This window comes from Pholis gunnellus (genome assembly GCF_910591455.1).
Source record: "Pholis gunnellus genome assembly, chromosome: 7".
In the NCBI taxonomy this organism is placed as follows: domain Eukaryota; kingdom Metazoa; phylum Chordata; class Actinopteri; order Perciformes; family Pholidae; genus Pholis; species Pholis gunnellus.
In genome coordinates, this window is record NC_136533.1 from 25101996 (window position 1) to 25129644 (window position 27649).

The following is a 27649-nucleotide window of genomic DNA, read 5'->3' on the forward strand; positions in this document are numbered from 1 at the left end:
GCAATAGCAATCTTTATTGTCCCTTTTAGACACAAACATCTTCATATAACATGAGGAACATTGTTGAGCTGTTATCTTTCAGTCTACAGTAACTCACTCCTGTGCGATACATTTTTCTCATAATTGCTTATAATTGTAAATCATTACAAATCATTTTGATTAACCAATTACAATCAATAAGGGCTTCAGTTTAAAATGTATTCCATACAGCGGTTTACATTTGCAGGACTTCTTGTGTTCATCATTCATTTGTTGAATTAAAGGCCCAGAACGTTGTAATTACATGATACATGAATCATACATTAATTACAGGATTAGATGATCAACAGCCATCAAGGCATTGACATGTCTAAATCAAGATGTCATGTTGGTGAGTTAGTGAGTCAGTATCTGTTTATTGGTCTCAAGGAGACATCATTGGCAGTAGAAGGTGAGGACATTTTCCTGGTTTCCTCTGACCAACAGGACTGGAGGTCTCAGATCATGTGACAAGAAGTCCAACCACGCCAGGTAGAGAGTATTGGGACACACTCCTCTCATCCCCACCGGCATGGTGCTGTCAGGAGACAAAGAAGGTTCAACAAGGGAACAGTTCGTGTTGGACTGCTAGTAAGTCCACATCCACAAGTGATTACTTTCAAAGGCAAAATGGTTGTATCTGGTCTGTGCACGCCGACAGGCTTTAAAAGTCACAACCATGATCCAAGAGCCATTCACTCAGAGTGGAATGATGCAATTAGCTTGTCGAGTAGTTACACACCCCTTTTAATAAAGAAGCACTCCTATGATCTAACAAGAAGCATTCTTATACTCACATTACAATCAGAGCAGCTTCTCTGGAGTAATCCTGCACAACCTCATTTAGACGAATTTGACGGAGAGACTGAATCGCACAGAGAAAGTAAAAGATGTAGTCAAGCAAGAAAAAAGGTTTCCGATTGATTATTTCTTACTCCTAAATTCTATATTGACTGTATAAAAATGTGTGTGCTTCAGGTTTCATCAGTGTGTGTGTTTGTGTGTGTGTGTGTCAGACCTTGGCCTTGTTCCTCTCTAAATCCTGCTCAGTGATCATCCACTGCTCCTCCTGCTGTCTTGGTGGCCCAGAGTCAGAGTCCTGTTTGGGATTTGTATCCAGTCTGAAGCGACCCACCATGTTCTCAAACTGATGAACACTAAAGCACAACAAGACAAAAAGGGATCATGGGTAATACAATACTTAATACAGTAAATCAAGTATGGATGAATTCATTACTCTTTTACTATGATGACTGTTTTTTGTATATCTGGAAACCTCTGTTATTCCATGAAAGCATGTACACATGCACGGTGTGAGATATATGGAGTGAGTTATAGTTAAAACAGCCAGCATGTGTCGCCATCTCACCACTAGGGGGGTTTGAGCTTCCTTGTAAAGTTTCTCAGAAGAAGAACAGCAAGAGAAGAGTGTAACTAGAGAACAGGCACCCTCAATAAAACATGTTTTCAAACTGTATTCAAGGTGTCTGCTGCCGTTCTTTGGTGCTTTCATACACTGCTGGGAGGGCAACAATGGCACTATCAACCTGCTAGCTGGCCCTGGGGCAAAAATGAGCTACTGACCCCCATTCTGGTCCAGTTGGTAAACCCAGCTCAACCCGGATCACATGTGGAATTGCATGATGTTAGATGATTTTCCCTGTTGTTTGGGCTTTGCTTCTTTCTAATAATAGCTTGCACAGAGCTCCGGCAGAGAGCCGCAGAAATGCGCCGCGCACATCCTGAAAAATGTGACGAAGGTCCCGGCTGTGAAGAGGCCAGTACCTCACATCAGTTACAAAAACAACCAAAACCTTATTAACTTCCAGGCACAGGAGCTCCTCCTCATCATCCAACTATTCCATATTTTCTTTCTATTATTATTTAATAATGTTATTATTATTATTACTATTGAATCACGTCTATCATATCAAATAAATCACAGACCGGCTGACAAAGAATTAGAAAAATGCAGATTCAAATCAAAAACAAATGACGTGCTACGTGTCATCCGCAGCAGTGCTATGTATGGCTGGCGTGCACGAGAGGTGTGCACGCCAGCCATCACAGACCATAGTCACAGCAGAGACGAACAGCAGCGTGACTCGGGTACCTTCCAGGCTGAGGGTTCTGGTAGATGTCAGGAAGCACTTCAACATCATGGAAACCAAGACGGAACTTCTTGATCAGTGCCAACACCCTGGGAAGAGAATGTAAACATATCATGCAATTTAACGTTTGACATTTACTCACAGTACTCTTTTAACCATCTTTCTGAGCAGGAAAAGCTGCTGGATGGGTAAACAGACAACAGTTTGCTAACATGTTTTTATAGCTGTTTCTATCACCACCATGTGGCCACAAAGTGAGTTATTCCAGGTTGAAACAGACTGTATCTATGATTCATGGTTTCAGTTGCACATGTTGTTTTCTCTCTACGTCCTGCTATGCTGGGCAATATGAGTCTTTGATAACTGGCTAGATAATTCATCCCATATGCAATTCTGTATTTCCTTCCATTTAATTTCATTCATGCAATTTATTCTGACACTTTTTTGGCAAATGTGCTGAAGAAATCAGACGTAGGTGCAAACAGCCCACAGTAATCTGAATGATACCAAAGTAATCCAAGTGCTTACTCCTCTCTCTGCTCTTCCCTTTTGTCTGCATCTCCCCCCACAAACACGCGGACCTTGCATCTGGCCCAGCGCTTCCTCCGAGTCAGCAGGTAAGGCAGCAGCAGGGTCAGACCTGGTAAACCACACACACATGATAAGGAAACGCTCTTCAGAGAAGAGAAGAAGGTGATAGATGGATAGAGAGATGATCAGACCTCCATCATCAGACAGCCAGTACACATCGATGGTTTTCTTTCCTTGTTTTTTCTGGAACACCGTACTATGCTGAGGCTCTGCCTCAATGGGGACCGAAGCTACAAACAATTTTGTATACACAAAAAAATGTTATTTTTTTACATTTTGATGACATCAATTTATTGAACTTCTGTGTATTCAAAGGACAAGGTGTGTAACATTTAGCGGGATTAATTGGTAGAAATGGAATATAATATTCATAACTATGTTTTAATCAGTGTACAATCACCTAAAACTAAGAATCTTTATGTTTTGTTAGCTTAGAAAAAGCTGCACTCTTCTGCTCTCTGTCGGACTGAGCTCTCCATCTACACACAGACACACACACATACACACAAGTGCGCAAAGGAGCCGCAGTGGAGACTCCAATACTCAGTAGAGGACAAACGTCGCTTGTGACTGTATGTGCAGAGATGGGCAAAAATACATCAAAATGTATTTTGATACAAAATACAAAATACCCCCAAATAAATGTATTACAACAAAATACAAAATACAAAATACTGGTGCCAGAAAATGTAACAAAATACATGTATTTTGTATTTAAAATATAGGAAATACTTTTTTCTGGATTTTCTGTTTTCTCACAATTTGGTATAGCAGAGCTTTCAGGTTTGGGCTATAATGTACATAAGGCTCTGGTGAACCCCACAAAAAGGATGAACAGTCACAGAATGTCAGTCTAACTAAGCAACTGATAAGTTAACTTGCTAAACACTGGCTATGCACTAGCCTAGACAGCATGCTAGCGTCATTAGCATGTTAGCATCGATCGCTAGCATGTTAGCATCGATCGCTAGCTTGATATTATAACCATCACCATGTATATACAATAGGCTGTGTAGCCAGACCCAGACATAAATTATACATCAAGCTAGTTGACATCTGTCACACTCAGATAAAATATTTAACTTGTGAACTGTTTTTTGATTCGTGGAGAAAGTATTTTGAGTATTTTAAATACAAAATTACTCCACTCTAAAGTATTTTGTTACAAATTACGTTAGATTTTTAATCAGCCCTATCAAATACAAATTACAAAATACTCAAAAGTAATTGAAATACGTATTTCAAATACAAGTAATAGAAATACTGCCCATCTCTGTGTATGTGCAGTATAATATTTGCGAGTAAAAAGCCAACACTTTATCAATATACCTATAATAAGCATACGAATGTAAACGAAAGCGAAACCCAATCTGCAATCTCTCATTCACCACCGCTGTGTTTACACAGGCACAGCACAAAAGCACATATTTTACAAACAAGCTTCAACCATTCCCCGCTCCCTTCCAGCCTCGCTGAGTAGTTTATAACCCTCACTTTAACCCTTCTTTCCTTCTCTGTTTCAGTAGCCTGGCAAAGGGTTCACATTGGTAGTTCTACAAGCATTATATTCATTTACATGCGTTACAAATATGTTGCACATTCCCCCGCAGTAACCAATCAATCAGTTTGATTGACAAAACAGAGAAATACATTTTCCTATGTTAAATAATAACTACGCAATCTACGCTTTCATGATCACGTGAACTGCATTATTATCGTTTTTTTGTTTGTAATATTATTTTTAGTTTATTGGTAAATGGCAAGGTTTACTCAAGATGTTTTAAAATTGGTCAGAGTGTCTTCTGACCACTCAAAGCACTTTAACACTACATGTCATCACCCATTCACAACCATTCATACACTGATGACAGGGTCTGCCATGCAAGGTGTCACCTGCCAATCAGGACTCTAACTAACCAATCACACCCACTCACAGCCTGTGAGAGCTATTTGCAGTTAAGTGTTTTGCCCAAGGGCACATTGACATGTAGTGGAGCCGGGTATCAAACCTCTGATCCTCTGATTGAAAGACAACCTCACTCTACCAGTGAGCCACGACATGTATATGCATATACGTACATGTATTTGTTGTTTGTAAGCGGGAAGGGGCAGCAATGGTGTTTATGCTCTCTTGTGGTCCATCTAATCCTGGATTAAGTGAAATAAAAACACAGGGATTTGCAATGTATACGGATTCATTTGCAGTCAGTAACTCAAATGATGATGATGAATGTGAACACCATGCACGTTGTTATTCTAGCTGCAGCAGCTCCGTGTGCTCCACTCTCATTTCAAATCAGGCTCTCACCATCTGATTGAGATGAATGAGAGACATCCAGTCCCTCCTTCAATCTCAGTATGCACACGCCATACTGCAGGTCGAATGCATCACTGAAATACATGGACAGCTTTATTGCAAAATATCATTATCAGTGCTTATAGAATGGTTCAAAAGTACACAGGATGAGGTTTATTATTCCCCACTGTACTCACTGTAGTATTCCTATGTAGTTGTGTGCAGCCTGAGGTGTTTCACTGCAGCAGCCGTTCTTGAAACCCATCAGTAAAACATTTGGCTTAATACGACCCAACCCTGCCCCCTGGTGGACAGTTAACAACAGGACAAGAAGAAGAGATGAGTTCAACTCCCTCAGGCTCTCTTTGAGACATCCTCACAGAACCTGACATCGACAATCCTGGATAACTGATCTCACTTGGCTGGTTACCATCTGGCACTATTAAATCTGGCTTTAATCTAACTGCAAATGTGAGCACACGAGGAAAGCCATTGCCACATGTTAAGTAGCTGGTATGGGACAGTCTTCATTTTATTTAACTCTACTTTAATGAGTATTAACCTAAGATTAAACTTTGAACTGTCATGTCTGTTGATGTAGTAATACAGATATTGGAAAGATCAACAGGTATGATGAAGCAGTATGTGACTAACAGAGCTTATTCGTGTGCAGACATTCTTTCTTTTGTGGGTAAAAAGGTGACCACTACCTGTCATCACGCACTGTACTTTATATAATCTAGTCTAGAAAAACATTTATTTTCAGAAAAGTCAATTCTTAACATTGACTACTTCAAACTATTGATCTGCAACAGAGGGTATGTGTTGAGCATAGAAGCACACTGATTAGACTGGACACCTTTACTGTGTAACAATGCTGCATTGTCTGCTCACTTTAATGGGAATGCAACTTTTTGTCCATTCTAAACCCTTTTGGGAGTTGTGACAACATTTTTCAACGAATGCTGATTCTTCAGGAGGTAGCTCTTTTCTATGTGTTGGTCGCCAGAAATCGTTTGTCCTAGTTACCACGACAACTGAACTCAGCATGACAGCCAGGGTTCACTCCAAAGTCAGCTGGCTTTGTGAGACAGGCCCCAACACAGTTCAGCTGATGGAGACAGTTCATTAGAATTGAAAGGAAGAGGTGTAAGAAAGAGAAAGTTCCTGTTACATTTGCAGAGGAACAATATAAGCATCCTGACCGGAAACATTACAAACTGGTGCAACGTGAGGTTCAACGCTTGGGGATTGGATCAATCTTGTGGAGAAGAAACTTCCTTCACACTGCTGCCCTGTACTACGTATTGAGTTAAACATACCCTGGATATCTTTTGGTTATGTGGCTCAATTAACCCTAACAACCGCGATCATGGTAAGCTGTGCTGAGCTGTGCTACGTCGGTGAGTATCTTGATAAATCAACCCAGGGTTTCTCAATCTGGTTGTGAGTGTAATCACACAAAACGGGCGGTGTTTGCAGCATATGATCGATTGCAAAAATGTACAATAGAAAACTGAAATAGTAAACAAATATGAAGAGGTTCAACACATAATTCAAGCTGAAAGTAGCACAGTTTGAACTGAGAAATCTACTATATTCAGATCTATCGTGCTCTAGATGAGACAGGGATATTATAAATCTATTCATTTACACATTCACACAGTGGGCGATTTACTGCCAGCTGTCCTGTCTGTATTTGTCAGTTTAAACTGTATTGCTTTTAGTATGGATTATGACCTCTTTGTATTTGTGTAATAATATCTAATGATCGCTGTACAGAGCTTTGATTGGTCAGTAGGAGGTGCTTTTATACGAGTTGATCTCTTATCTCGAACATAATGTGCTCTGGAGCAGAAGTCACTATAAAAAGTGAACCTCCGTTGCAGGTATGACAACCCAGGGTTTGCACTGATGTTACTTTGCTAACCTCAAATCCTACTCTGTAGTATAGGCCCCAGATCAGCTTAACAGCAGGAACACTTCCTTGTTCCCAACTCACATATGACTGAACTAACCAATCAGAAGCTGGGAGGACATCCACAGAGGTAGATTCAGCAGATTATTGTAACTGTTTTTCAGTCAGTGATGATTGTATTTACACCTGCAATATGTTAACAATTAACTCTGCAAACTTAACTCCCATTAACTCAAATATATAACTTGACCTTAACACTGGCATGAGTTGTGCACGGCCCAGGACAGGAGGGCTCTACCTCGGGGGACTAGAACTGCCCAGAACATCATTGAAGTGAGTTGAAATGTGTGCGAAGAGCCCAAAGAAAACGAAAAGACGATACCCACACAGCCCCAGCCTGTTCATGCTGCCGTCTTTCTAATTCATCTTCCACCCTCCACTATAGAATGTTGTTGTTGCTCTTTTTTCTTATGTAGGATATGTGACAACAACCCTGGGTTGTATAATAGCAATAAACAAACCTTTAAACCTTGTAAATCTGACCTGTAGCAGCATGTTAACTCCTGATCGAAGCTCTGTAGCCACCACACCTCTGTAGAATGACTTGACCCTCCGTTGGTTCAGCCAGGTCACATAACTGTCGCTGCTCACCTTTTCCACTACTGATTGGGAAGAACCAGCCTGACAAATACAGGGTCAAACAAATAATAATGTCAGTCATCAACTGTAGAAGTTTTGTAGTGTTTTAGTTTATCCAAAATGTAAACTTCACTGGCTGGTGTGTATATCTGTGCATTTTTAGTTGGACTCACAGTGACTATATTGCCACAAATCATGAGACTAAGATCCTTTGTGAAACAGGTGACGAGATCCACCAGAGCTGGACGACTGCTGGGAGGACCTGTTAGCACCAAACACTGGGGTCTGAAAAGTGTAGATGTTGAGCAGTTTAGTGCAGAGCTCCTGGACACACATGTACACTTTTGTTGATCCAAGAAATGACATTGTTGATCACAGGAATGAGGATGGATCTTCTCATCTAACTTCAGACAGCAAAGCAATAGGTTATTTGCTGATGACGTCACACATCTGCGTGCAACTGGAGGCATGTTCAGCACTGCAGCAGTAATGCCTATGGTTTGCGCTGTTTACCGAAAATAGTTGTACAACAAAAGGTGAGAAGTTTAAAAAACTCATAAGAAACAGTGACAGACATAGATCAAAACCTCCGTCTAAAGTCTGGAGGAGTGGAGTCATTTTCTAATTACATAGCTAGCTAAAGCTGACGAAAAACACAGACCATGGTGGTACGCCATGATGAAGGCTTACAACTATTTTTTGAGCGCTTTTGTCCACGACCTCGGAACCAAAGTATCATTGAACGACTGCTGTCTTGTTTTTGCCCGGGTAGCTAGCATCGCTAAAAACAAATCCCCCGGTAGATAGCTAACTAGCTTTCCCCCACTAGCATCGCTAAAAACAAATCCCCCGGTAGATAGCTAACTAGCTTTCCCCCACTAGCATCGCTAAAAACAAATCTCCCGGTAGATAGCTAACTAGCGTTCTCTGTGTTTTTGTCATTGTGTTTAGGTCTGGAGGACGAGGTCATTTGTAATGTTGATCACCTCCACATTGGCCAAAGTTGTGGGAAAAATCGCTCTTCTTCGTTTTGCAGGGATCACATCCAATATGTGTTTTTATTTTGTGACAATAACTGTTGTGTGCAGGTTCAACCAACCCTTTTATATTTTCACTTTCCTCCAGTTCCAATTTGCGCAGTACATAGGTTCTTCACTTCCTGCCCTCCATCTGGTTTTTGCGCATTATAATAGTCACATGATTGCAAACAAGCTATTAAGTGTTTTTCCAAGAAACATTTAAATTCCTTGGAATAAGATCACAATTCGCAAACACTACGGGGAATTATCCTCAAAATGCAAGGTTTTATGAAGATAATGGAATTGATAGTTTCATTTGAAAGACACTACTTAGAAGGTCTACGTAGGCCTAAGCACGTTTGACTGAAGCTGTTTTCTTCATCACCAGATATTGAGCTATCATGCTCAGTTTAAGTACGACAATCACATTCCCCCCCCCACCCTAATTCCAAATACAATGCAACAAAACCAACATTTCTGTTCAAAATGTAGGCTAGAGAAGACAATCTATATAGTGTGGTTCTGTCACTGACCTGTAGTTCTTGACATGGTCCTCCACATGGTTGAGACCTACACACTGGCTCAGAGCAATGTTGTAGGAGCTTGCCTGAACTGAGGAGCCCCAGTTTACAGCTAAGCACAGAGAAGAGCAGCAGAGTTGGAGAATGGAGTTTCTGACAGCACACTGTTTGTGGTTTGTATAACTGTAGGCTTTGTGTTTGACTTTACCAGGCTTCTTGTAGAGTGTGTATCCCAAAAGGAAGAATACAACGCCAAAGGCAATGAGGGCTGCCCACCAAGTCAGCAAGAACATGATCACTACACAAACCACAGCGCCCAGCAACGACAGCCACTTACTGTAGAACCTGAAGGACGGACGCCAACCTGTAGATACACACACACACACATGCGTACAAACAACAATGTCGACACACTCTCCCGATCAAGCAGCAATGCCTAATTTATACTTCTGCAGAAAAGCTTGCTCGGAGCACCAGCAGAACTGCAGAGATAGTTTGCGGAGCTCTCAGAGAACTGCAAAGGCCTCCTGAAAATGTGACCCTAACCCAAAGTCCTCTGTACAGCCTCCAGCCCTGAACCCTCTGATGTCACCTGGCTAATGGGTGAGTGTGAGAGGTTGCAGGGGCTGCACAATTTCACACTTTTACGTCCTGATTTGAACATCCTCCAGGCTCTTGCATTACTAGAGGAGAGGTTAATCTATTTACTTGTTTTTGTCAAAACAGTTTCATTAAGCTCAATGAAAAGAAACAGTTGATGATAAACCAGGTGGTAATATAATCTTTGCTTGCATTCCTCCGCTTTCATGTGTTTTTAAGTACCATCTTAAATCTTCATTGTTATTGTTTCTGTATAAATGTAATATACTAGGCTGAACACATTTACGCCTCTGGGCTTCCCCTGGTAACGCTGTGACGATGGGATTGGGCCTTTGAATACATCCTCTGCGGACAAAGCAGAGGTTTGATTGAACATCAGAGCAGGGAGATGGGTTTCCCTCTCATATCCTGTTACAACGTTCACCTTTATTATTCTATGCACAGGAGCTCCTCCTCATCATCCAACTTCTCCAGAATCTTTTTTCAGCCACGGAGTTGTGTTGGAACAAACTTATATGGAACTATTGAATCACACCTATCAAGTATATCAATGACCACATGACAAAGGATTTCAAGACCGCAAGCGTGGTTAAAAAATAAATGACATGCTATACGCAATCCACCGCAGTACCATATATGCCTGGCGTGTGCTGGAGGTGCCCGCACTAGCCCACTCAGAATGTATATGCGTACTGCAGAAATATAAATCAGGCAGGAGTCTCTTACCTGGTGAGTTGGTGATTGAGGCATGGAAGCAGCTGAAGTTGATCAGAGAGTATGAGCAGAGGAAGAAGTTGGAGATGATGGGAGCGATGGTGTTCAACTCGGCTGATGGAGAGGAACGACAGAATTTAGGAAAATCGCAGTTATTACCCAAAAGATTTTCAGAAAGTGAAACACAATTTTGACGCTTTCTTATGCAATAGCAGTTTAATGTATCTACATGCTGTAATTCAGTGGAGGGCCGTCAGGGCCAGCAAAGCCTTCTCTGCTGGCCCAAACACAATCACTGTTTATACAATAGCTTTCATTGTTTGTCCTCCATTCCCACACTGAATTTAAATTGCCTACCTACACACAAGGGACTGACAGGAAACAACGCAGCATGTAATCCAGGATGGCTGTAAATGTATCTGATTGATTTGAGCCTCGGTTTTTACTGTTCATTCTCCTGACACTGTATCAGAGTTGTATTAAGTTAATGTTAATGCAAACCCAATATTGTTACTACTGCTGCTTCATAATACTGGTGAAACCTAATGTGACTTATATTGTGAAGCATTCAAAAGAAATGTAATGTATATGTCACGAATGTTTTTGCCAAAAGACTTGGCGATATGGGGCATCGTGTTTTTATTTTTGCAAGGTCGAACAAGCAGCAACAGTAGCTGTTGGATAAAGAGCTTCCATCTCATCAGCATACAATATACAGTTGTTATTGCTGTCTTGGAGCAAGTTTTCCCATTTGAAGTTCTGGTTTACTTATTTTCCAGTTCACATTCTCATTCAGACATTTCAGGACATTCCCATTTCCAATAAGACTATGATTGCTACAATTTCTCCTGTGTTCAGAGGTTCTCATCAAAGCCTCACCAATGAGAATGAAGCAGGCAGCGATGATGTACGCTAGCAGGTAGCCTCTGAGCGGTTCATCATTCTGTCCGTAACCTTTTCCAAAGATGCCGATGAGAGGGTAGAGTTTGTCCTTACACAGACACTACAAGACAAATCCTATTTCTCAGTCACAGCAGAGAAAATAATGAATAAAAGCTTGTGTTTAAACATGCGCAGGAATATGGAAACGGTTGCACTGACATTTGAAAAGAAATAGCATTCACAAAAGGTATTTTGGCGACTGTGGCTCAGTGGTAGAGCAGGGTCATCCTTCAATCAGAGGATCGGCGGTTTGAGCCCCGGCTCCGCTAGTCCATGTCCATGTGTTCTTGGGCAAGACACATAATCCCAAATTGCTCCCATAGGCTGTTCCTACAGTGTATGAATGTTAGTTACTTCTGATAGGCAGGTGGCACCTTGCATGTTAGCCTCTGCCATCAGCGTGTGAATGGGTGAATGACGACATGTAGTGTTAAAGAGCTTTGAGTGGTCGGAAGACTAGAAAAGTGTTATACAAGCACAGTCCATTTACCATTTATTTAATCTGGTGTATTTGTGTGTATGTGTGTGTGTGTGTACTTGTATAGCGCTTTTCTAGTCTTCTAACCACTCAAAGTGCTTTAACACTTCATGTCATTCACCCATGGCTACCATGCAAAATGCCACCTGCCCATCAGGACGATCTAACCATTCATCACATACACAGGCACAGCATTCGGGTGCAATTTGGGCTTAAGTGTCTTACCTATAGGGACACATCGACATTGACTAGTGGAGCCTGGGGTCGACCACTGAGCCACAGTCACCCTCAAAGGAAAGTGTGTGTGTGTGTGTGTGTGTGTGTGTGTGTGTGTGTGTGAGTGAGTGAGTGTACCTGGAAGACCTTGGGAGCAGACACCAGGCAGGCCAAAGCAGAAGAGAGTGTCGCTCCAAATATACCAGCGGTGATGAGAGGGGCGAAAGCTGACACCAGGCTCATCGACTAGAAACAGAAATGTACTGTTTACTTATTGGTCTCATCTCTCTCACCAGAGGAGAAAGGTGATCTACAGTTACTGATTATTACAGAGGGGGACTCGATGTATGCAGAACGACATTATTGTTGGCTTGTTGCTGTCAGTGTAATCATCATATATTTTCAGCTTTTTCTTTCATGGAACGAAAAGTCAAATAAATGTCAGAGAACTGACATGAAAGCTTCATTTTTTGGCGACCCCAAGTAGCTTCACAAGGTAAATGTAAAGGTTGCTTGTTTGACATTCTGAAGGAATTCCTCAGCCAGAAAACATGTAAAGAGTTGTCTTGTGCTTTGCAGACTGTAAACCTTGTGGATAATTATAGACCATATCTAACAGGGTTTTACGCTGAAACAGTGCAGAATAAAGCCACAGTTAACTCATGTGTGTGTCCTGTGAGTGGGCTTGTGCTGACCTGATAGTAATTACTGATGCCGTAGGTGCATGTGTTATTGATACACTCAGTGAAGTCCCATCCATATTGACAAGCTAAACCAACACAATCCTGACTAGATGAGGATGGCAACAGGGTGTCGTTTAACAGGCCAGACGCATCCCGCAACACACAAGATCCTGGGAGGGAATAAACACACGAGGACACAAGAACGCATGAAAGAATATGCATACACAAGATTATTTAACCACAAATCCCCAAAATAATTAAATGAATGTTGTAAATCCTGAACGTAAATATATTTTGGATATTGTATGTAATTATTGGAACTGGTTAATGGTAGAAATAAAATCTATGTCCAAACAAACAATCCATATCCACATTCTATTCAAATGACTAAATTCAACTTTTGGGTAACATTTAATTTACAGGTCTGCAAACTTCTTGTTTAGTAGGTGATAATTAGCAAGTAATGTCATTCAAATTTCTTTGAAATTACTTTTTAACGCCAATATTATTTAATAATCATATTCTGCTATTTCCCAATATGCAATAATAAATAGCTGGTAATCTATTTAATACATTTCCAGGAAAATAATACTAATTAAGTTTATTCCCAGATCTGCCAGAAGGTAAAGTAACTTCATGAAGAAGAACCCCAAAATATATTGAAATGATTCCCAACTTCTTCAACTTCAAGCAGTTAGTTTGTTTTGTTCACAATCCCTGCAGACTAAAACTGTACATATGAAAACACCCCAAATCATAGCATTAGCTATCAACACAGACTCATTTGACCAATGTAAAGCACAATTCACCTTTTTCACACTCTTTTTGCAAAACCCTAAACACAAGTCGTGCTTTTTTAAATCCTTATTAAATTTACATTGTGTGAACTTCTTTCAGGTCACTAGAGGGTTTTCTAACGCTGTGACGTAGGTCTGCCGTGGCGAAACTACAACGAAGAAGGACTACTGAAAGTATTATTCGGTTTCAGGACCTGTTACGTTCAAACTAAGAAATAGTTGAAGTAGATTAAACTAAATCGGAGCAGCAAGTATCCATGAACCGGCTGGATACACGGAGCTTTCTTGGAGGACAAGGCCTTAGTGTGCTGATCCGGGGAGCAGGTGGTTGAAGAGGAATCGTGTTCTGCTACAGCTTGGACCAGCTTGGGCCTCCTTGACTTCGGGGATTCATCAAGATAAGTCCCTTTAAATGCAACTCTCCAGGCTTCTCCTTCTGTTCTCCCTGAAACACCCACAGACCCTGAAATGAACGGCCTTCCTCCGCACTACACCCAGTGAACTGCCATCTACTCCTTTAGCTTTGGAACAGACCTAACCAACGAGTCCTCGTTTCCTTTGAGATTACTCAATGGATGTTTGATTTGTATATCTGGACTCGGTAATGTGCTTTATTTGATTTAATGAACCTTTTGTGTTTAATGCTGTATTTAAAAAGAAAACATCCGTTTTTGATTTGATTTATGATGTTTGCGTAAAATACAATTGCCTCGAATGAAAAACGTGATTAGTTGTTTGGGTTTTGCTCACGTTGCATTTTGTAGCCAGGTTAGCAGGCTAGTCGGGTTAGCTCTCCAACTGTTCAAAGTCATATTTTTATTAAATTGACGGTAGAATTTCTATTATTCTCCCGTCTGGAGCCCAACTTCTACTGTGAATAATTGAGAGAAAGCCCTACGCTACATTGCGCTTGGTTGTGCAACTTGGCTCCCGCTATCACTTGACTATCACAAATAGTTCACTGATGAAAACACTATTTCCATGTCTAGGGATTTTACAAAGAAGGCCAACTTGTTTTTAGATGCTTTAGAAACAGGAGGTCTTAAAAATCGAATTGTTTACAGGATATTAAATCTTCCTTTTTTCATAATGCATTTAATATTCAACTTCTTTCCTCACAGGGCTTGTACAAAGGCAGTAAAGTAGTCCATAGAAATGAGATATGAGTTTACAGATAATTACAATCCATCCTCTGCGTTGTGAAGGTTAGTTTATGGCATTTTGTTGGTTACACTTGTACTTTTGATTCTCAACAGTCAGAGGAAGTACAAACATTTAGTTTATCCGTCCTCTGACGTGTTTTAGAATAATACAACAAACGGCACATTGAGCATTAAAGCCTCCGTGCATGCTCAGAGCTTGCGTGCCATCTGCAAAGGCCTAAACAAAGCATTAGACAGCGGTAGGCAGCCACTACTGAAAGTGAGAGAATAAAGAGAGACTTCCAGAGCTTTGGTCTGTCTGGATTCAAGCGTGCATTTCTTGCCTTGCAGATTCATTTTGAGGTTATCAGCTCAGATTCAGCCACGACGGAGTGATCACTTAACATTAGTCAGTTAGTTGGTTAATAAGGAACATTACTCTACTTGTTAACTAGATGTGATTGTAAGATGTTCTTGTGTTTGGTCATGCTGCACCATGTTGCAGTTATTTCACACTGATTCAAACTCTAAATCTTCTAAAGCTTTTGATAAGAAGACATTAATTAAGAGGAAAAATGTACAAAGAGTTAATCATTTTTGCAAAATCACATCCACACGGTGATTCAAAGTCCAACTCCCTCTATGGATGGAAGGCAGTCTAAGCTATAGATGTTGGGACATACAGTACCTATGGTTGCAGAGATGATGAGGTAAGAAATGGTGGTCCAGAATATTGCCATTAGTGTTCCTCTGGGGATTGCCACTGTTGGATTCTGGGAAGGTAAGGACAAAAGACACAAACATAACACTTTTAAAGAGTAACTTAACCCCATTCACGCACACATTCACACCTACAGGCAATTTAGAGTCATAACTAACCTGAGCTGCATGTCGTTGGATTGAACCCATGCACCTCTTGCTCTTGCTGTGATGGGCAGTGCGAACCACTACACTCCCAATACTACAATTTACTACATATTTTAGGATTTAATCATTATTTAATCATATTAATTTAACATTTAGAGTATAATCTTTATTTTTTGTAAACTTGTATTGTTCTTTGATTTGATTGTTTCCCTCGGCATGTTTTCTCATGTATTGCTGTCTATTTATTAATGCAGAGCATTTTGAATAGTGATATACAAATACATTTCTTAAAAGTGTGACTATTGTGAGAAATGTGAGATTGCCATCAAAATAATTAGTGCAGGACTTCAGAGAAAACTAACAATCTCTAAAAAATAAGCTACTATGGAATTGTATGAAATTGATCTTCAAAGTGTTGTTGACCCAAGGAACACATTCTACAAAGACAATACCAAGAAAGAAGCTCAGTGAAGAGACTACCTGTCATTTTGTTATAGTCGATTTAATAATAGTTAAGCAAAGCAACAAACAGCATTGAAACAAAATAGCACTAGATGTCCAACCTTTGCAAATGACAATTTGTTGACGTATAGCGAAGAAAGAAAATACCTCAGATAAATATCAAAAAACAACTTTATTATGGCAATAAATCAGAAAACAATATGGATGATTACAAAAGGCAAGACAATCACATTACAAACACTATACTTATAAACAGTCCCATTAAATATTTACAGCAGTCATCAATCCCTCTGCCAATACATTCCACTTATTATAAGATGCGATCCTGCCATGACACACTGTACTGTGGTGAGTTAATGGAAGCACTAAAGATCTCCCTTACATCAAAGGCTGCCCCAGTTTCCCCCCTCGTTCCTGACAGTGTGCATCTGCATCTCCAGATGTCCCTGTCCCTCGTTCAATAGTCTTGACTCTGTGAGTCAGTTGGTGTCAGCGAGAAGCTATGGAGGAGGCAAGCAGCCATAACAAGTGTGATCACTCTATTATGTCCCATCTTGATTCCTTGGTAGAATGCTCTCCACCTTGAAGACAAGGTGCCAAATTCATTCTCAACCACTATTTGTGACTGTGGTAAAAGATATGGCTTTTTAAAGACATGGCCAGGGTACGGTCTCAGTGATGGCACATCACCGAGTCAGTCTGCAGCCAGGAAAAGGGCTATTTGGTGGCCGGTGCTGCTGTGTAGCGACAGCCTACAATTCCAAACATGCAGTGCTTGACTGATTATTGTGAAGTTTGCTGTTTTATGTACTAAAAGGCAAATGTTACTTTTTATCAGTGTTAGTTTGAATTGTGTCTCTTTAGAACGTAGTGCTTTATGTGGGTAATTGTCAGTTTTGTGCTGGTTTATGTTATAAATCATACTATTTGTCTGTCCCTCCCCCCCCACACCCCGACAGAGGGAAGTCTCTCTGTCTCTCTGTCTCTCTCTTCCGCTTTAATTCTAATCAGCTGATTATGGCCGTTCGATTCTAAGTTGACCAACTATATTCAGCCACGACCGTTGACATAGTTGCTGTCAATTTTAAAACTGTTTAACCCTCTGCTGCTGTCAGTTCACATTTCAGTAAGAGCCGATGCAACCCTCCACCCAATTCATCTCCAGTCTCCATCATATCCAGTGTCCTGCTCCTCATCCCATCATCTGATCTTCAGCAACTCCCTTCACCACCACCAGTGTCCAGACTCCGGGGGGAACATTCCGGATCTAACCACAGCATCGCTACCTCATTTTATGTACTTTATAGTTTTATCTCCAAAGACTCTTTACTATTCATCTCATCATGCATGTGTAATGAATTATTGCTCCACTCGAACTTCAACTAGTAATCTGTTACCTTTTATATTTCAAAGGTAACCCTCCCAACACTGATTATAACATCCTGAAATATATAAACACACTTCTCGCTCACTCTGTCTCTCCATCTTTGTATGTATTTATGAATTGGTAGTAATCCTATATCAACATTTTGTTGTAGCTCAATAAGAATCCTACAGCCTCCATAAACTCTACAGGCCCCGGTGGACAAGAGGATGTCGATGAGGAAAGCACATCATCTGCATCAAAACCATCTGAGCTGAAGCAGGCCACCAAAGCACTTTTTGTGAATTCCTTCCACTTCTGCACGGCAGGTAAAGCACTGGAAACAATGGAGCAAAGGTTGCCTACAATTGTTCAAGAACCACTTAAAAGAAACGGGAAACAGGAGGCGAGACCAGGATGAAGCTGCTGGATGAAAGTGAGTCATCCTCCCACACCCTTGTTCAAGTTCCTGCCTACCACCACAACAGTGGCAACAGTATAACGTCCAGCAAATTCCCAGTACCTCCTCGGTCAGCTACCCATCTGCTCTGATAGGACCCATGACAAGCCAACTGCTAAACCCAAATCAGCCTAACTGGAACATAAATGACTTGAGCAAAGACTGTGGGAAATTCTAAAGGCTCTGCGAATTGTCCTTTGCGTGGTTCCCTTTGATGTAAATGTTTTCCATGTAAATAATTATTTAGCCGTGTAAGGAGTTATTTTGTGCTTTTATGATGCCTTCATCTTTTTTCTAAATTAATTACATGACTGTGTACATATATATAAAAGATATATATATATTAGATGCAGTTTCATATCTGGTCTAAATTTAGCATCTTTATGAGTAATGTGTTTTTGGTTGAGAACCATATAACTTGAAAAAAGGAAATTATGATTATTTTAATTAATGTTCCTACATCACAGTTATTTGGAGAGGAAATGAATATATGCTTTGAACATCATCTTACCTGATTGCAGCAGCAAACCTTTGCTTGGTTTCGATGGGCTGCCTGTAGTTTGTGGTTTGCCTCTGGAGTTGTCTGCCAATAATGGATAATAGATTCCGGCAAAAAAATGAATAGTGTCACTCATTGTCCAGTCCCAGTTCTGCCCCCAGGTGGTTAAAAATAGCATGCGTCTTTAGATTCAAAGCTGTAGTGCTCTTCTTACCTTTACAGCTGGTGCTGTCATGACACATAAAAACAATGTAACGTTACTATACTGCATGCTTCCTAAAATGGAAACTTAAGCAACAAAAACAGATATGGGAACATTTTAACATTAGCTTTTTGTTATAGCTAAGACAAACACATTCCTTTTGTAAACAGTTATAAAATGTTACATTACCATGATAACCTTACTTAAAATATGAAAATGGCCTATAGTTTGAGTACAGATTCAGTGCAAAATGATGAATTATATGCATCAATATTGATGGAGAAATAGATCAGGAATACTCACATATCACAGTCCACAGAAAGATTTGCTGCTCGACGCTTGGAAATTCACGAACAAGACAGAAGCAGTGAAGTAAATGCTGTTGAAGAGCTAGTGCGGCGTTGACATGATGTTTGCGGTCTACGAGGTAAGATACATTTGCAGTTGCGTCTATCCTATCCTCGGCTTATTTTCTGTAGTGTGTAGCAAGTGTAGCATTCCATCACTGCACAGCACAAACCTTTTTCTCTTTTCCTGTAGACTTGAATTTTTGCCATCATCCTATTCCTAATTTATTGTCATTATGCAACACAGCTAAGACTGCTCAGTGAAACACAGCAGCCCATTTGCTCCACAAGAAACACACAACACAAGAAAAAAGGTAGTGCGCCTTGTGTTTTTTAAATTTGCATCACGAGTAACGTCAACAGCAGCAACAAACAATTCTCTGGCCATATAATATGGCCTGCAGCTTAACATTAAACATTTTACAAGTTGTTACATTTTTACTAATTTAGCAGCTGGCTTGAAAGCTAGCTAACTTGTTAATTCTGCCATGATTTCAAATGCTACACTTACAGAACATGAAAGCACCACATGAACTGCTGGGATTGGTCTGTTACTTTAACATTTAGTAGGACTGTTTGTAAATGAGCGTTCATGATACTCTTGACCCTACTGTTCAATTGATTCATTACCTCAGTAAACATTTTATACAGGAGTTTGAAGTTGTAATTGCTAGATTTAAGTCTTCTTCAAAACAGAAAATGATGGCCCCATTTAGAGTAAAATACACTTTAGGGCGTAGCTAGCTTGTAATTGACAGGTCACTACCACGGTGTTGTCCGGTCTGGGTGTTGTTGATGCGTAAATTCTTTCACAGTGGGTTTTAAGTTACCTGTAACCTTTTTGATTTCCTAAAAATGTCTTATTCAGTGTTGTACTCCACTCAGTCGTGTCGCTTGTGGTTGGCAAACTAATGGGTGATGTCATGATGACTACTTCCACTTCTCATATGAAAGCTGCCTTCATGTACATAACCTCCAGATCAACCAAAAGCTCAAATGTATTGCGATAGCCGGGATTTAACCAGTAGAAGTCAGTAATGAACTGCATCTTTAAGATACATTATGTAGAATTCACATATGTTGCACTAAAGTCTGGGATCTGAATCCATCAACAACAGTTTTCAGCTGAAAAAGTGGTTGGGCGGATTACTACATACATATTGAGGTTTGTGTGTATGTATGTGCAGGAACAAGATGATGTCAGGGCAGGGCATGTTATATACCACTGACAACAATGCATGGTGTTTTCTAAATTCAGGATTTTACAAGAAAATAAATAAACAGAGAGAAAGAAACAAATGAGCATACCTTCAGATCTCCTGAGATGTTAGCTCCTGCCAGAATGCCCGTGGCGGAGGGGAAGAAAATGGAGAACATGCCAAAGAAACTGCCCTCTGGTCCCCGCCAGCCGGGTACAAAGTTGGCAGCAAAGATATCAGCTGTTGAAGGTGAAATAGTTAGTTTATCGAAGAGCTCCTAAAGGGAAAGACTCGAAGATTGGTTATCCTTGATTTTTGTATAAACCACCATACACATATTAAATTGCTCTGCACTGAAAGAGGAAACGTTGCACTGGCTTGCAGCAATATCATACTCTGAACAAGGACTAAACAGTCACCTCTGTAGCTGAAGAAACCCTTGGCTTGTTTCTGTGGTGAAGCAGGAGTGATCGTTCCAACAATGTAACTGACAAATGACACCATGATGACCAGGAAGAACAAAACCTGCGCCTGTGGAGGGCACAATATACGGTAAACATATGCAGACAGACATTTACATGCAAGAACAAGCTAATGTATCTCACCACACTAATAAATAACCTTGGTCTTATCATAGGATGAACATGCTAGCTACCAAGCATGCTTGAAATAAACATAATGAACATTCTGATGTGTCTACTGATGCTAACTTAAGTATTGACTGCTGGCTCCAGCTTTATAAAGGTATAAGTGGTATTGATCTACTCATCTGATTCTCTGCAAGAAATAGAAGAAATAATTAATTCTGTAACTTCTGCAGCGATAAAACATTCAGCACATCAGATAAGTCTTTTCATGTACATTTTAAAATCCCAACAATTTGTCATTAATCACGATGGCAATTCACAATGGTCTCATATATTTGGTTGAGCTAACCTTTGACTCCCACGTCATGCCAGCCATTGAGATGCCGAGTAGACATGTGACTGTAATGATGCCAATGATGCGGATGTCATTGATTCGGTCCACCATGACGGCTCCATTTTCCTGAGAAAGAAAAAATGTCAGTGTGTTTCAGAGAAATTCCAGGTGTGTTTAAAGAGAAAGAAAACTGTGATTACTGTACAGCAGTGGTGGGCCGTCAGGGCCTGCAAAGCCTTCTCTGCTGGCCTAAACAGAATCACAAAGTTAAAGCTATTTTATAATTTAATAATTTTTCTTAAATACACTACATATATTATAATTTATACAAATATTTTCCCCATTATCTTATTTTCTCATTGCACAGCTACTGTCTTCCTCAGTTGCTCTGCTTCCAGTGCAGCTTGTTTTAAGTAGAGCTTTTATCCAATCAGATTTCACCTCTGTATCTCTAGGTAAGAAGAGAGGCCCCAGGCCTGCAGACTCACAAGTGAATCCATGTGCAGTTTAAGTGAATGGGGACGATATTGTTGATTGTCATAGTCTTCAACCAATCAGATCTTTAGTTTGAAATTCTTTGATGTGCCAGAGTGGCCTGCAGGCCTACAACTACGTCAGCATTAGCAGCAGCTCTGCAGTGAGGTGCAGCGTGTGCTGTGATTGGTCAGTGGGCGAGCACGTGACTATTGTGAAACGAAACTTACAGCAGAGGCTTCGTCGGAGTAGTATAGTTCAAATTGAAAGATATGGATGAAATTATATTTTTTGCATTTTGCTTGGTGTAGATTTTTTTTTTTTACCTAGCTTTGTTTTTTAACACTAAATGGCTGAAATTGGAAGAGAAACGGATTTGTGAGTTGGGATTTAACTGTGGGATTAAACTCTTTGTCAACAAAGAAAAGAGGATGTGATCAGCATTTGGTAAGTCAACTGGTTCGTTTTTTTACATCTAACATCTGAATGGCCCTTGAGTGTGTAGCAGAATGCGTGTTACTGCTGTTGTTTTTCCGTTAATCTAGTTAGCCTAGCCTCCCGGAACACTTGCAGAGCCCCAGCTGTTTTTGTTCCGGTTCAGAGGTCACACAGACCGCTGTCTCCTAGTGAGCGCAGAAAACATTATATTTCCTACAATTTAAGCTTCTGCATTTTCCAAATGCACTAGTATTATTCAAACGTATTGTTCGGTTTGTAAGCCTCGTACCGAACGGTTTAATTGTAATTGTAATACGTAACGTTATATAGTTACAGCCCAAGAAACGAATAATAACCAAAGCTGTGGCCCCATCATGTGGTTATAAGGTGGTATTTCAGAAGTGAAGGCCCAGGTATAAAATGCATGGCCCGCCACTGCTGTACAGTATCATTGTAAAAGTTGCTCCACGTACATATTAACACACATCCTACTTACATACATGAGGTCTGTAACGGTCTCAGCAAAGCCCACAGTGTGCATGGCCACAGCTACAGCATTGGCAAAAGCAAAGATCAGACCAATGGACCCACCCAGCTCTGGACCAAGGCTGCGACTGATCAGAAAGTAAGTCCCACCTGGAGGAAAAAGTGTGCGCATGGGAAACGTGTTCATCGTGTAAGGAATCACTGGCATTTGAAATTGTATATGTCCGATACAGCCCACATGTTTTGTTTTTCTCATATTGATCATTATTAATATCCTTTGTATTTTTGAAATATTTGTAATTTATTAAGTAGTTTGTTGTGTCACACTTGAGTCACTGAGGGAACAGACCTCCTTTGACCTTGCCATTGGTAGCGATGGCTGAGGTTGAGAGACCAGTGATCCCAGTTATACAGGAGGACAGCAGGATAATCACCCAGGTCAGACCTGACATGAAGACACAGAGAAAGAGAGAAAGGATGACAATGAGCCAGACTGACTCTCTCATAGACTGACATATCAAAGAAATGTTTTGGTGAAATTTGCATCTACAATGGACCAAGCACACAAACAGGTTTTGTTGGACATACCTATACCAGCTTGAGCAGTGATCCAAGACAACCTCAAGTACAAGATCACCCCCCAGATGTTTAACATGCAACGGATCTACAATCAGACAGTTATGGACAGAATTTAACAAATACACAAGATCTGGTTAAACCAAGACAGCATTTGAAGTGCAACACCAACACCAATAAAGCATGCCAGGGGTTCCTCAAGAGGAAGCGACTCTTTCTAGCCTGAATGTCTTTATAGTGTTTTTCTCTGGCACAAGTCAGAGCGGCTACACGAAAAAGTCGCTCTGAAAAAAGACCCTTTTCTCAAGATGGCCACATACATTAGTGTTAAAAAAACAAAAGGTTCTCCAGCCTGAGCTCTAACACACTATGACGACTGTAGTGTAGCCTAACCTAATTTGGCGGAAATGGTGCTTTCTTAAATATGGAAATTATAGCCGACTGAACAGGCAAGCAGCTTGATCAGTAGAGGTACAAGGTAGAGACAGTATAACATGGTGGTGGATCTACTTTCTTGCTTGGTAATAAGCTTTGAAGAATCTTCTTTAATCCACACCAAAATAGTTGTCAAACAGAATTTTTCTGTTGTATAGATATAAACAATATAAGGGATTAAAGACAATTGAAAAATTAAAGTAATGACACAACATGGACTGGAGAAGCCGAGGATTGAACCGCCAATCTTCTGATTGAAGGACGACTCCCTCTAACATTGTGTGTGAGCCAGAGAAAGAGAAATGTTATTGTACTGCAAGTCTCATGGTGCCTCTGTCTGTCTGTCTGTCTGTCTGTCTGTCTGTCTCACTCACTCACTCATACACACACACACCTTCGACCACCCACTCACACATGAATGCACATGAAGGACTTCAAACTCAACACAATAGAATAGATTATACCTTTGAGGTGCAGTACATTTCTGTTTATAAATTACGGCAATGGGCTATTAGAAGGTAAAAACTTTGGAGGGTAATTGGAAGAATTTAAAAAAGCAATAGTGAACATTTTTTTAAATGCTTTAAAGAAAAAGATTCTTAGTCTAATGCTGCACAGAAAATGCATTAAAATCAATATTGTTGCTAATCACTGACTTATATCAAACTGTAATAAAATTAAAAAAATTAGGCATACAGAAAATAAATTTTATTGGTGCTTTTTATTTATCTAAAAACATAGTGTCATCACCTCAAAAAACAATCATTCAGTATATAGTATTTTAGGGGTATCTGTCTTTTAAAGTACCAAGACCTTACCACTAAATGTTTAAGTTCTACATTGCAGAAAAAATAACAATGCATCAAAATCTTAGCTTTTGCTAATTATTGACATATCTCATCATCATATTATAAGAAAATAAAAATGAACCCAGCTCTTAGTATACATCAACTATTTTAGTAGTAGTTAATGGTAGGTCATTATTATTAATTAACAATGCCATTATGTAAAAACATTTTCATTTAAATGGTTAAACTTCCTTCTGTCATTAGACTGACTCTGTATGACAAATGGTTGATATGAGAGTGGAGCATGATTATGCAGTGGCAGGGCTATGACAGAAATCATGTACATGACACATACTGTAGGTTGTGTCATGTGTAGATGGCATGTTCATAAGGGACAGGTGGGCATGTTCATAAGGGACAGGTGGGCATGTTCATAAGGGACAGGTGGACAGGCTACTCTTCTGGTTTCACAGCCAGACCCCTGCCTGTTTTGAAGAAGTGCGACGGATTAATGTGGCGAGATGTTAAGTCTTTCTGGATGCTCAACTCTGCCCCCCTTGTATGTAGCTTGGATAACTTGTCCCATGTCTCTTTTTTACCCATTGTAAATTATATTAATGATACTTGATAATTGATAAATTATGATAATTGTGATTTTCAAACCAAAATACAGCATTCAATATTTAAACTTAAATCTGTTTGTGTTTTTCAGAAGTCTCCCAAATTGCCATGATGACCAAGATGAATGTAAATGGAATGTATTTGTGAGTGTGATAATTCAGACTGTGCTTATCCAAATGACATGAAGTTTCACCAAGTAGTCCCAAATTGCTTCAAAATACAATTGGCTGTCTTTGAATTCATTGTTGTTTTTCTTTTACGCCTAGAGGACAAAAGTGTCATCGGAAACTGCAAATGTTTTGACACTACATCAGCTGTTGTCTATCGGCCCATCCATGTTTTGGACCAATTATAGATCAAAGTGTTCTTCGAGTTGGCTAAAAAGGCGGTTGGAGATGCTAGCCAAGTGACATACTTGGGTGAAGTGTGATTACTTTGCAAATACTTTTTTTGCAGAGAAATTCATAAGAGTTTGCACACTTAGCGTTTGGTAACATACAAAGTGTGATTAAAATGTGATTCTACATAAACAAATTTGGTCCAGGATCAGGAAATTGTCGGCAACAATGTACACTACACAGGTTTTTTCACACAAAGAATTTTTGACATTGCTCTAACCTGTGGTTTGTATCTCTTTTAGCTGTCATCAGCACATTCAAAAAATATATAATAATTTGAGACCACGACAATATACCTGAAGTCTGCACTGGGAGAGGATGGGTGGTGGTGGCAAGCAATACAGAATGAGCTGCCCTACCACAAGACTATAGACTGAACATAATATATAATAATACATTTCTAATAAATGGGACTACAACTGCATTTTGTTGGGCAACGCTGTGTTGTACAATGACAATAAATTATATTTGAACCTTCCTGGTGAGACACTGATTTATTCAGAGGTCTTCATTTTATTGTAAATGGTTTAGGAATAGTATTACTGTAATCTATCCACAACAAGTTACATATTGCCCCTTTTTCCATGTTTTTTTTTCTCCTGTCAAAGGAGAATTGTGCTCAGATTAAATTTCAGCTGATGAAACTGCACCGAATTCCGAATTCACATCTCTAAGACTAGACAGGTTTCAATTCAAATGCAGAGCAAGTTTCAACACCATTTACAGATAAACTGCTTTTCCATCCATTGCCGCTATGCGAATATTAGAATTTAAGTGTCTCGAAATGATCAACAGGTGGTGCCAATTATTCAGTCTGGCCCCATTAAAAGGAGGGTGCAACGAGAAGACGTAGCCTATTAATATTACAAGGATAGCAGGAAACTTACAATAGTGGAAAAAATGTGAAAAATATGACAGAAATATGGCGTTAATGTTTGTTTCATGAATTACCTGATGTGCAAGTTGAACGGAAGCGGATCTAATGATTGTGCAAAATGATTGCCAGTGAGTCAATCGTGCACAACTGCAGAAATCCAAAGATCCCATACTAGTCTACCCCGGCCTACCATGACTCCCTGTACCCAGCCAAAGCGAGTAGGTTCAGGTGGTGGCTCCTTCTGCTCCTCCTCGTCTTCCTCTGAGCTGTCTTCTCCTCTCATCTGTTCAGCTGTTGTCTCCTCATACAACGGAGGTCTGGAATCAACCTAGTCAAGCAAAGTCAAATACATTTTTATCTTTATAGTCTAAAATCATGAATCACACATTTACAAGTAACATCCTTTATCTTGAACCCAAATTCAGATAATAACACACAACCCCCCCAAAAAACAGGAAAGAATAAATTCCTTGTGAATAGAGCACAATTCTGCATTGAGATTTAGTTGATAACCAACACTCGAGAAAGTAGACATTGTCACAGAAATCAACAATGACACAAATTAGTTAAAGATATATAGTTATCTGTTAATATTTGTGGTGACTTTTGTACTTTCTTTACTATAGTGCAGCAGGGAGAATGACAGGAAAGAGGGGATGACATGCAGCAAAGGGCTGTGGGTCGAAGCTAGAGTTCATCCCAAACTTGAGTTAATATTTAATTAGTTTTTCATGGTGTTTGAAGAAAAGTGTCTGTTGCTATTGGCAGACAATAATAAAATATATAAAGTATATTAAACTGGTTGAACACAGAAATGTCCAAACTTAAAATGCTATCACATACAAACAGAAGGTACTGTGGTAGCAGGACTAGGACTACACTGACACCTTTCCTCAGTTCGTCTCACACTAGATTTATGAATTACAAACTTTTCTAAATGATTTCTAGTAACCAGTTAGTAGCAAGTTGTAATCTTGTACCCACAATTCTATTTTACAACAGAAACTTGGGCTAAAATCATCTTTGTTTATAGTAATGGAGGCAGTATTGTCAGGTCAAGGAGAGATAGATGACCTGAAACCTAAATAATGTATCACTAGAACAGAATTTGTTTTAGACCATTTGAAGTATATTCCGTGGAAATTAGACACTAAAATTGTGAACAAAAATACTATATTATTACTGACTATTCAACCTGCATTTCTGTTATTCTTTTTCTTAACTTTAGTAATTTGAGAAGAGCAGAGAAATGCAGAGACTCCTCACCTCAGGGTTGGCATGCAGCTGGTACAGAGATGGCCTGAAGCGCCTCTGTCGGCCGAACACCTCTGTGTTGGCGTAGAAGTCATAGTGTGGCGGGGCGTCCAGAGTCTCATAGCCAGTTAGAGCATCAGATCCAAGAGATGCTACACTGCTCCCATCACCATAGCAGTGATAGTAGCCCGACTCATCAAACCCTCCAGGTGTTGCCTTCGCATTGACTACTGACATAGGAAGTCTGGGTCTGTATGCAGCCAGGTGAACACTGTCGCTGGTTTCTGGTAACTCCAT

At 40.0% G+C, this 27649-nt stretch overlaps 1 protein-coding gene across 1 annotated transcript; it reads right to left on the reverse strand.

Moving 5' to 3' along the window:
• Nucleotides 1–414: 414 nt before the first annotated feature.
• On the reverse strand, nt 415–27649 carry slc12a3 (solute carrier family 12 member 3; the record flags this gene model as incomplete). The annotated part of the gene is made up of 26 exons (XM_079162379.1): nt 415–556; nt 816–883; nt 1037–1175; nt 2132–2218; nt 2658–2769; nt 2852–2950; nt 4800–4877; nt 5029–5111; nt 5214–5320; nt 7478–7615; nt 7747–7858; nt 9126–9225; nt 9322–9477; nt 10440–10541; nt 11307–11430; nt 12202–12309; nt 12759–12916; nt 15374–15458; nt 20194–20324; nt 20504–20615; nt 21021–21131; nt 22414–22553; nt 22753–22848; nt 22992–23067; nt 26289–26426; nt 27365–27649. 26 exons carry the CDS (start codon nt 27647–27649, stop codon nt 415–417), a joined length of 3087 nt encoding a protein of 1028 aa, XP_079018505.1.